This window comes from Salvelinus sp. IW2-2015, linkage group LG16 (assembly GCF_002910315.2).
Source record: "Salvelinus sp. IW2-2015 linkage group LG16, ASM291031v2, whole genome shotgun sequence".
In the NCBI taxonomy this organism is placed as follows: Eukaryota; Metazoa; Chordata; class Actinopteri; order Salmoniformes; family Salmonidae; genus Salvelinus; species Salvelinus sp. IW2-2015.
Window position 1 is genome coordinate 31,603,876 of NC_036856.1, and position 12,205 is coordinate 31,616,080.

At 43.6% G+C, this 12,205-nt stretch overlaps 1 protein-coding gene across 1 annotated transcript in view; it reads left to right on the forward strand.

Moving 5' to 3' along the window:
• Nucleotides 1-4,453: 4,453 nt before the first annotated feature.
• The window catches only part of LOC111975466 (rho GTPase-activating protein 39-like), a 201,781-nt gene continuing 194,029 nt past the window's right edge, over nt 4,454-12,205 (forward strand). The window contains exon 1 of the mRNA XM_070447670.1: nt 4,454-4,571. Coding sequence (XP_070303771.1) covers nt 4,561-4,571 — 11 coding nt within the window. The 5' untranslated portion in view covers nt 4,454-4,560. The remainder of the gene's footprint in view (nt 4,572-12,205) is intronic.

The window sequence follows — 12,205 nt, forward strand, 5'->3', positions numbered from 1 at the left end:
GTGTAGAGTCAGTACAAATGTATGTGCATATTATGTGTGTGTGAGCAAATGATGGAGTGTTTGTGTGTGTGTGTGTTGGAGTGTCAGTGTGCATGAGTTTGTAGGGCCCTGTGAGTGTGCATAGAGACAGTGCAAAAATGTAAATAAAATACAAGGGTCAACTCAGTCTGTGTAGCCATTTTGTTAGCTATTTAGTTATCTGTTTAGCAGCTTTATGGCTTGGAGATAATAGCTGTTCAAGAGCCTGTTGGTGTAAGACTTGATGCACCGGTACCGCTCGCCGTGCAGAAGCAGAGAGAACAGTCTGTGGCTGGAGTCTAATGATTTTCCGTGCCTTCCTTTCACACCGCCTGATATAGAGGTCCTGGATGTCAGGGAGCTCGGCCCCAGTTATGTACTGGGCTGTCCGCACCACACTCTGTAGCGCAACGCAATCGAGGGCAGTCCTATTGCCATACGAAGCATCGATACAGCCAGTCAAGATGTTCTCAATGGTACAGCTGCAGAAATTTTTGAGGATTTGAAGGCCCATGCCAAATCTTTTCAACCTCAACTGTGCGAGTGTGTGTGGGCCATTTTAAGTCCTTAGTGATTTGGACAAAGAGGAACTTGAAGCTCTCGACCTGCTCCACTGCAGCCCTGTCAATGTGGATGGGGGCATGCTCGCCCCCCCTTGTTTCCTGTAGTCCACGATCAGCTCCTTGGTGTTACTGTTGTTCAGTGAGATGTTGTTGTTCCGGCACCACACTGCCATGTCACTGACCTCCTCCCTGTAGGCTGTCTCATCGTCACCGGTAATCAGGCCTACCACCGTTGTGTCGTCAACATGATGGTGTTGGAGTCGTGCGTGTCCACGCAGTCATGGGTGAACAGGGAGTACAGGAGGGGACTAAGCACACACCCCTGTGGGGCCCACATGTCGAGGGTCAGCGTGGTGGAGGTGACGTTGCCTACCCTCACCACCTGGGGTCGGCCGTCAGGAAGTCTCGGATCAAATTGCAGAGGGAGGTGTTCAGTCGCAGCATCCTAAGCTTGATGACAAGCTTGGAGGGGACAATGGTGTTGAACGCTGAGCTATAGTCAATGAACAACATTCTGTTCATTACATACAGTTGAAGTCGGAAGTTTACATACACCTTAGCCAAATACATTTAAACTCAGTTTTTCCACAATTCCTGACATTTAATCAAAGTAAAAATTCCCTGTCTTAGGTCAGTTAGGATCACCACTTTATTTTAAGAATGTGAAATGTCAGAATAATAGTAGAGAGAATTATTTCTTTCATATTTTATTTCTTTCATCACATTCCCAGTGGATCAGAAGTTTACATACACTCAATTAGTATTTGGTAGTATTGCCTTTAAATTGTTTAACTTGGGTCAAACGTTTTGGGTAGCCTTCCACAAGCTTCCCACAATAAGTTGGGTGAATTTTGGCCCATTCCTCCTGACAGAGCTGGTGTAACTGAGTCAGGTTTGCTTGCTCGCACACAATTTTTCAGGTCTGCCCACATATTTTCTATAGGGTTGAGGTCAGGGCTTTGTGATGGCGACTCCAATACCTTGACTTTGTTGTCCTTAAGCCATTTTGCCACAACTTTGGAAGTATGCTTGGGGTCATTGTCCATTTGGAAGACCCATTTGCGACCAAGCTTTAACTTCCTGACTGATGTCTTGAGATGTTGCTTCAATAAATCCACATAATTTTATCTCTCATGATGCCATCTATTTTGTGAAGTGCACCAGTACCTCCTGCAGTAAAGCACCCCCACAACATGATGCTGCCACCCCCGTGCTTCACGGTTGGGATGGTGTTCTTCAGCTTGCAATCCTCCTAATTTTCCCTCCAAACAAAACGATGGTCATTATGGTCAAACAGTTCTATTTTTGTTTCATCAGACCAGAGGACATTTCCACAGAAAGTACAATCTTTGTCCCCATGTGCAGTTGCAAACCATAGTCTGGCTTTTTTTATGGCGGTTTGGAGCAGTGGCTTCTTCTTTGCTGAGCGGCCTTTCAAGTTATGTCGATATAGGACTCGTTTTACTGTGGATATAGATACTTTTGTACCTGTTTACTCCAGCATCTTCACAAGGTCCTTTGCTGTTGTTTTGGGATTGATTTGCACTTTATGCACCAAAGTACGTTCATCTCGAGGTGACAGAACGCATCTCCTTCCTGAGTGGTATGCATGCACTGCTGCATGGTCTCATGGTGTTTATACTTGCGTACTATTGTTTGTACAGATGAACGTGGTACCTTCAGGCGTTTGAAAATTGCTTACAAGGATGAACCAGACTTGTGGAGATCTACAATTTCCTTTCTGAGGTCTTGGCTGATTTCTTTTGATTTTCCCATAATGTCAAGCAAAGAGGCACTGAGTTTGAAGGTAGGCCTTGAAATACATCCAAGGGTACACCTCAATATACTCAAATGATGTCAATTAGCCTATCCGAAGATTCTAAAGCCATGACATAATTTTCTGGAATTTTCCAAGCTATTTAAAGGCACAGTCAACTTAGTGTATGTTAACTTCTGACCCACTGGATGGTGATACAGTGAAATAATCTGTCTGTAAACAATTTTTGGAAGAATTACTTGTGTCATGCACAAAGTAGATGTCCTAACTGAGTTTTAATGACTCCAACCTAAGTGTATGTAAATTTCCGACTTCAACTGTAGGTATTCCTTTTATCTAGGTGGGTGAGGGCAGTGTGGAGTGCAGTTAAGATTGCGTCATCTATGGATCTGTTGGGGTGGTATGCAAATTGGAGTGGGTCAAGAGGTATCTGGGATTATGGAGTTGATGTGTGCCATAAGCAGCCTTTCAAAGCACTTGATGATTACAGATGTGGCATGAAGCCTTAGAATTCCTGTGAACAGGAATGATGGTGGTCATCTTAAAATATGGGGATTACTGTCAGGCGTGTGCGTACTTGAGGAGAGCAGAGAATTCTGAACAGGCGCACACTTTATTACGGCAGGAGAGATATACAGATGGACGCAGCTGCGTCAAAAACCTCCTCCAGCCAACAAGGCAAAGTGTATAGCGTGCACAATAGTCACACAACATAAATGTATAACAATACAAATAAGCTTTGTGAAAACACACGGAAAATAACAAACGCTTAGCCTAGTGCGTACAACACGTAATACACAAATAATTTCACACAAAGACATGAGGGGGAACAGAGGAATAAATACATGTAGTGTGATTGGGGAATGCAAACCAGGTGTGAATGGAACAAGACAAAACAAATGGATAATAGAAAAATGGAGCGGCGATGACTAGAAAGCCGGTGACGTCGACCGCCGAACGCCGCCCAAACAAGGAGAGGGGCCGACTTCGGCGGAAGTCGTGACAATTACAGACTGGGACAAAGAGAGGTTGAAAATTACAGTGAATATGCCTGGCAGCTGTTCTGCATATTTTCTGAGAATGCGCCCTGGAATACCGTCGGGCCCCGCGGCCTTGCTGGTGTCGACCTGATTAAAGACCTTACTTACCTTACTCTCGTCGGCCTCTGAGAGTGAATTCACCCAATCTTCTGGGTCGGTGCCACATACGATGGCTTCGGAGCCTGTGTAATATGATTCCACCTTATTCCTATATTATCCTTTTGCTCGTTTGATGACGCTGCAGAAGTCATAAAGTATGTTTTCACAGGCAGCCCAATTAAAATATTTGTCCTTTTGACCAATCAGATCAGCTTATTCCAATTCGTTGAATAAAGATCAGAATTGAGCTGCCTGTGTAAATGCAGCCAAAGAGCACTAGGTTTGAAGCAAATTGCCATTTTGCAATCAGTGCTGTGGAGTTGTCTGTAACCCACATGAACACTAGGGGGCGCCGCTTTCACACTCTTCAGGCTCCAGACACAGAGCAGCAGATGCCCATCATTACCAGCAATCCAGCCCCACTCTGAGCGCTCCGTCTCTTACTCCCCGAGCTGAGAACAAATGCATTTATACCAGATTGATGTACCCCACTACAGCAAAAAGCGATCGCGGATTCATATGTTTGAAGATACATAACATAACTTGCGAGAAACGACCAAATAAGGTATTAAAAAAAAAAAAAAATCGGTGGGAAAGTCGACAGTATAGTCAGTCATTGCAGCAGGCCTATAGATTAAAGTTGAATGAATTCATGAATTAATGGCTGAATTACTTCTGCTTTGTGTTTGGACGGGTTTTCATTGAGAATTACGGACTTTGTTAAGAGGTCTCGACCTTATTGTCACATATTTTGTTGCGGGTTGTTGGTGGTGCATTCTATCAGACGATGAATACTTATTTCTAGACTCGGGAGTCGGGATCCTGGCATTTCCGTGCTGCTATGGAAACGCAGTTCGTGCGCTCTTGGTTGAAACTGGGTGACGTCAGCTCAGTGACGGAGAAGCGGGCATTGCGTGCTAGGAGAGAGTTCGTGCACCATATTCCATCGAGGAGAGAGCTACAGTAGTAGTTCGGTGACTGCGGAGACAGCGATTTTGGCAACATGGGTGACGTTGTGGGGATTATTATTACTAACGGATTTTAATTGGGAACTACCGGGAAAATGGCAGAGAGGTAAGTAAGGCTGAAACGATTTATATTCTTACGTCGCTGATGTGTCCAATGAAATGTATTCTGTAGCGATGCTTCTTCGTTGGCGACCTAGCCAGGACTGAGCTGAGGCAAAAGGATATCTGCTGTTTTTTCTTAGCTAACGTCACCGGGCATTGAGCTATCCTGCCTCTCGGTCAGTTTATTCGTTTACGTGGTCATGTTACTACCGTTGGCCATCTTTACCTGGTAGCTGGAGGACTTGTCCTATCCAGCCATTCGGTGTGTGAAACTCAAGATCCAGCGGCACGAGCAGCATCTGTTTCTGTGAGGGTGTTTGCAGCTCTGTGAATGCATCTGTTTTTCCCCTCAGCCTTGAATCTCACCTGGCAACACAAACACCTACACTGTTTTGTAATTGATATGCTTTACCGGAAACCATAGCTAGTGAAACTTGTGTTATTACGCATTTATGGGGTTATTACACCGATATGATGGGTAGTTGGGCAGGGCTAGCTATCCAACTCTCAGCATTTCGATGGCTTGCTAACCATCTGCGAGGGAGAAGGAACCCGCGAGCGGAGGATGCCACATCTAGAACCGTAGAACACTCCTATTTGCCCCCTCGCTCAGCCAGCTATGAGCTATTCCAAAAAGGTAAAAACACCTGTTTACATGGGAGTTCAATTGAGAATAGCCTACAGACTACACCTGCCTTTTTAGTGAGGTTATATGCTCCAAACCTACCTATTCTCTCCCTCAGCAAGAGTTAATCATTTATACCTATTAAATGTGTTGCAGGGGTCATTCACTCGTATGTAAATTACAACAGTCATTTGTATCGTGAGTGTATAGAACTTAATGCAAATTCGAGCATGTTTATCAAACAGAAAAATACCCCACTGGCTCCGACTCCTGCTTCTACATCTGCAACCGACAGCGGACGGGAGGCTCGGGAACTGGAGGGAGACCTCCTGCTCCGTGGCTTGCAGAATTTAGCTTAATGTCACGGTTAATGAGGTGTATGCATGCACTGTACAACTTTTACTTCGAGATGTACATAATTATCCTGGCACTAAAGTTGCCAGCTTAATACTGTAATTTTGTTTTACAGCATAGATGCTGTAATATATTTCACAGTAATTTTCCTTACTGTAAAACATTATATTACAGCAGGGTCAATTGAACTCAATTGAGTCATACAACAAGAGTACTGTAACTGGACTGATAAAAATGTTCAGAATTCAATAAATATTTATTAGGCTATAAAACTTATGGTTTTAAAGAGGTTAAAACAACAAAAAAACATTCTTGCAGAGCATATAGCATGTCTACTAACTCTTCCAGGCATTTTTTTGTCCCACTGTTCAAACAGACCACATTTCAAGACACAAACCAATAAAGGTTTTTTMGGGCGGCAGGTAGCCTAGTGGTTAGAGCGTTGGGCCAGTAACCGAAAGGCTGACAAGGTAAAGGTAAAAATCTGTCGTTCTGCCCACTGTTCCCCGGTAGGCCGTCATTGTAAATAAGAATTTGTTCTTAACTGACTTGCCTTGTTAAATAAAAAAAGATCAGGTGTGGCCAACACTCAAAAAAACACTAAAATCGACTGACTGTCGAGAATTAAGTTGATGGTAAATGTGAATTAAGTTGATGGTACATGTATATGGAATGGTTTGAATAATTAAATAGTTTTGGTCCCAATTCACAATCACACATTAAAAAAAGGTATAAGTGATGGCATTTTATTGCAATCTTCACATTACTCTCACCTTCACCAGCTTTCAAACGCAGTGTCGAGCGCTGCAGAGAATTAGTCCGTCACTGAAAACCCAAATGTTTAGAATGTTCAAAGTTCCAACTTGACACAAATGGCTGCTGAATACCACAGCATATGGTCCCACTGTGGAACTCCTTCCACTTTCAGGTCCCACACACACATACACTCAGCCTCTGCAATGCCAGCAGATCCTAGGCTTTTATGAGCTGTAGCCCAGGTTGGGACATGGGCACCTCTGGACTACTGGGGAAACCTCCACCTTCCCAGGACGACTCCACTAGTGAGGCCACGACAGCAGCTCCTCCACGCCACGACAGCAGCTCCTCCACGCCACGACAGCAGCTCCTCCACGCCACGACAGCAGCTCCTCCACGGCTCACATCAGCAACTGGAGGTCTACCCTCTGCTCCCGCCATTGGGCTCAGGCCGCCCTAAACTCCTCAGATAAACCTACGACACCTCCACTGCAGTCTGCTTCTTGGAGATCACGCCAGCCAGGTCCATTCAACTACTTGCAAAAATCAGTCCAAAAACAAATACTATGGGTCTCCCCAAAAAGGGCTTGGGATTTTAACCCACCACCATGTGTACAATAGTAGACCCAGAGTAGCCAAGGAGGGTGGTTGGTGGAAATAAGGAGGACCCATGATTGCACAAAAACATTTACACTAGTTTAAAAGACAGAGAATCATCAATTAGAACATGATTAGAACTAATCAGTGAGACTGAAAGCATTAGGGAACTACACGCCAATTATCTAACTCACCATACCTGTCTTGAACCTGAGCAACCAGCTCTGTAGCAAACAATTAAGGTCTCCTAGTTTAGGAACACCTAAACTAGTAGATAGCTATGCATGGCAATGGAGTAGTGCACTTTATCCAACCACACATGTATATACCTTTAAGCATTTAAGATAATAACAACTTCATGATATGCATTTTAAAGACCTTTTAAAATGGTGATGAGGCCAGTCTAAGGCTGCCTCATCACAACAAATAAGACAGCTAGATCAATGGGTCGCGACCCAAATTTGTTTTGAAAGGAGTCTGAGGAAGAAAAAAAAATGTGTTTTACATATTTTTATGAAAGAATACTCTATTCTAAACTTCAATGAAGAACTTCAGGTAGAAACGGTGTAGAAATGATAATAAACCTACATTTTGAAAAAAAAAWTTTTTCTTCAATTGCAGAATTTTCAAGCTATTAGCAGTACTATTTGGGTCAATTTTGTGGTCTCAAACCACTGAGTTTATTAACATTGGGCAAAATTGTATTATTGACAATGAAAGAGGTGGGAGTGTTGTTCCCTTGTCATGTTAATTTCTAAATGTACTATCATTATAGCATTAAAATAGTTTTTGTAACGCTGGGCGTCGGGAAGCAAGTTCAGGGAGTGCATCATTTAATAAACAAATGAACAAAACAAGAAACACGAACAACGCACAGACAGGAAACAGAAACAATGACACCTGGGGAAGGAACCAAAGGGAGTGACATATAGGGCAGGTAATCAAGGAGGTGATGGTGACAGGTGTGCGCCATAACGAGCAGCCTGGTGACATAGAGGCAGGAGAGGGAGCACACGTGACATTTTTCCAGATTGTATTTTGCTGATAATTTTTTGCGATGCGAATATTGGGTTGCGACTGAGACAACCTGGTTCAATTTGGGTCCCGAGGATAAAACCCAGTTGAGAACCACTGAGCTAGATACACATTACTTCAAACCATAGCTAAACTAATAAAAACATTGCTATAGCAATACTCAATACCACAGTTTATTTTACCAGATTCACAACATTTTCCTTTCTTTTTGTGCCACCAGATGTTTGCATACTACTGGTAAAGTGAACAGGTTTAGCTAATACTGTATCATTATGGAACAATGTTATTTAAATTAAACAAATGGTTAGGGGGGAGAGGCTATATGGACACTCCTGGCCTGCAAAACGATGGCTTATGTCGCACTGCTGAGAGCCAAGTGAACCGAATCACACAGGGTTTTGACAGCTAAATCCCGGTGTGTTTGCCATTCATATGTTTGTATTTGCGTTAAGGATCCGCATTAGCTGCAGCCAAGGCAGCAGATACTCTTCCTGGAGTCCAGCAACATTAAGACAGTTATATACACTACCGGTCAAACGTTTTAGAACACACTCATTCAAGGGTTTTTCTTTATTTTTACTATTTTCTACATTGTAGAATAATAGTGAAGACATCAAAACTATGAAATAACACATATGGAGTCATGTAGTAACCCAAAAAGTGTTAAACAGCCTGGAGGTGTGTTGGGTCATTGTCCTGTTGAAAACAATTGATAGTCCCACTAAGCCCACACTAAGATGGGCTGGCGAATCGCTGCAGATTGCTGTGGTAGCCATGCTGGTTAAGTGTGCCTTGAATTCTAAATAAATCAGACAGTGTCACCAGCAAAGCACTCCCACACCAACACCCCCTTCTCCATGCTTTACTGTGGGAACCACACATGCAGAGATCATCCGTTCACCCACACCGCGTCTCACAAAGACACGGCGGTTGGAACCAAAAATCTCCAGTTTGGACTCCAGACCATAGGCCTGATTCACACAGTCTCCTCTGAACAGTTGATATTGAGATGAACATGAACTCTGTTAAGATTTTTTTGGCTGCATTTTTGATGCTGGTAACTCTAATGAACTTATCCTCTGCAGCAGAGGTAACTCTGGGTCTTCCATTCCTGTAGTGGTCCTCATGAGAGCCAGTTTCATCATAGTGCCTGATGGTTTTTGCAACTGCACTTGAAGAAACTTTCAAAGTTCTTGAAGTTTTCCGCATTGACTGACCTTCATGTCTTAAAGTAATGGTGGACTGTCATTTCTCTTTGCTTATTTGAGCTGTTCTTGACATAATATGGACTTGGTCTTTTACCAAATAGGGCTATCTTCTATATACCACAACACAACACAACTGATTGGCTCAAACACATTAAGAAGGAAAGAAATTCCACAAATGTAACTTTTAACAAAGCACACCTGTTAATTGAAATGCATTCCAGGTGACTACCTCATGGAGCTGGTTGAGAGAATGCCAAGATTGTGCAAAGCTGTCATCAATGCAAAGGGTGGCTATTTGAAGAATCTCAAATATAAAATATTTTATATTTGCTTACATTATATTTTGGTTACTACATGATTCTACAATGTTGAAAATAGTAAATATTAAGAAAAACCTTTGAATGAGTAGGTGTTCTAAAACTGTTGACCGGTAGTGTGCAACTTAAAATATTACGACATTACATTTACAATGGTGGTACTGGGCAGATGACACGCACCTCAGCACGCCCGCTCTGCAGCGCTCTCAATGCCAGCACCTCTCTCCGGAATCTTGCGTCGAACTCCTCACTCGACTCCCTGACTGGCTCCATGTGCCCCCCCCCCCCAATTTTTTTATTGGGCTTGCCTCTCGTGCTTGCTCCGTTGAGCTATCTCCTCGTATCGTCGCCGTTCCGCTTTCGCTGCCTCTATCTCCTCCTTAGGACGGCGATACTCCCCGGCCTGCGTCCAGGGTCCTTTTCCCTCCAGGATCTCCTCCCAAGTCCACTCCTCCTGTACACGCTGCTTGGTCCATTGTTGGTGGGATCTTCTGTCACGTTCGTCATAATGATGAGACCAAGGGGCAGCGTGAGTAGAGTTCCACATAATTTGAATAAACTGAAACTCACCTAACAAAACAAAATGTGTGGGCAGAACTGAAAAAGTGTGAAAAAGTGTGTGCGAGCAAGGAGGCCTACAAACCTGACTCAGTTACACCAGCTCTGTCAGGAGGAATGGGCCAAAATTCACCCAACTTATTGTGGGAAGCTTGTGGAAGGCTACCCGAAACGTTTTACCCAAGTTAAACAATTTAAAGGCAATACTACCAAATGCTAATTGAGTGTATGTAAACTCTGGGAATGTGATGAAAGAAATAAAAGCTGAAATAAATCATTCTCTCTACTATTATTCTGACATTTCACATTCTTAAAATAAAGTAGTGATCCTAACTGACCTAAAACAGATAATTTTTACTAGCATTAAATGTCAGGAATTGTGAAAAACTGAGTTTAAATGTATTTGGCTAAGGTGTATGTAAACTTCCGACTACAACTGTAGATAGCTAGCTAGGTTAGCTAAGAAAATATACAGTAATTCAACATTGGCTAGCAATAAAGATACTTATAAACAAGTCAAGGTTCCTACCCAGCAGCTGCTGAAATTATTATTCCACTTCACCGTCGCTTCAAAACTGAGCTTCATGTGTCTCACCTGACAGCATGAGGTTGGTGCCTGAAACAGACAATTTGAATCTACTGTAGGCATAAGCTATTACTGTAAAGAAATACAGTATGTTAGAGTAATTTTTACAGGAAGCATCCATTAACAGTTAATAACATTGTTTTTCAGCATTTTACCCAAAATGCAGTGCAAAATACAGCATTAGTGCTGTAATACACTTTTATGTTATTTTACTGTTGAAATTACAGAAAAGTGTTACATTGTGGGATTGTCGGTGGTGTGTGCGGACGGAGATCTAGAGTGGATTATGTAATTTCATATTGGTGAGGAGCTGAATTGGCTGTCCCTTGCAATTTCGCTGCGGTAGGCTATTCCGGCATGGGGTTTATCAAGGTATTTTCTCTCTCTCTGCAGCAGCATCGGAATAGTAAGCTTACATAGCGGATCATGCAGGGGAATCTATTCTAAGTGGCATGTCGTGGAGCCTATATAGACTCATGGTGAATTTTAAATGGCTGTTAGTTCTTACAGAGGCAGGACAGGGTCATTGCTGCAGAAGGCTTCTGCTGTAGCCTATTGTGCATTCGGAATTTCAGAGGACAGTCATCCGCCATGGAGTTGAATTTAGCCGTCAGATAAAGACAAGTTGTGATGTTTTCAGTATGTCACTGTCAACATTCCTTTTCCAAGAGAAAGCCAGTACATTTTTGTGGGGGAGTGGTAGGGCTTGGCTTCGGACTGAGTGAGTAGGCAAGCAGCATCAGTGTACTGGCATCGATACCGGCACACGCACAGCTGCTGAATTCCTCCCTCGCTCTCTCCTCGCCCCTCGCTATTCCCCATGCCTCCCTCTTGTCGCTGCCCTTCCTTCTTTATATCCCAACCCGCTGGTTGCTATGCACCTGTCATTCCTTCTCCTACCCCGGCCTCCATTCACCACATGAAACCCGACTCGAGACAAGTCTCTCTTAAGATGTAGTTATGCAGCATGCTGCCATTTTACATAGTTATCTCCCCAGGCACCGTTTACTCATGGATGGCCTTTTTGGGTGGTTTCACTATATTTCATGGTATTTAACCATACTCATCAAGCAGTTAGTAGCCAATTGAGCCATTCACAATCATATATGCCAAGAGGCTATGCTTCTGCACCATCCCCGCCCTGGCAGTCCAACATTCGATCCAGTGAGTGAAGCAGAGAAAGAGGGAGAGGGTCGGGGTGGGGCGGCGATACGCCGGGGCTCGTGTGTTTCACCAAAACATGCAGTGGGTAAAATATTTATATCTCCCCGTTCAGTCAGGGCTCTTGGACCGCAATGCCTGTCTGCCTATCTGCATGTCTGTCTGTCTGCTTGTCTGTCTGCCTATTTGTCTATCTGCTTGTCTGTCTGCTTGTCTGTCTGCCTGTCTGTCTGTCTGTCTGTCTGTCTGCCTATTTGCTTGTCTGTCTGCCTGTCTGTCTGCCTATCTGCTTGTCTGCCTGTCCTGCATATGCTGTCTATCTGCCTGTCTGTCTGCCTGTCTGCCTATCTGCTTGTCTGTCCTGCTTGTCTGCCTGTATGTCTGTCTGTCTGCCTATTTGCTTGTTCTGCTGTCTGCCTGTCTGCTTATCTGCTTGTCTGG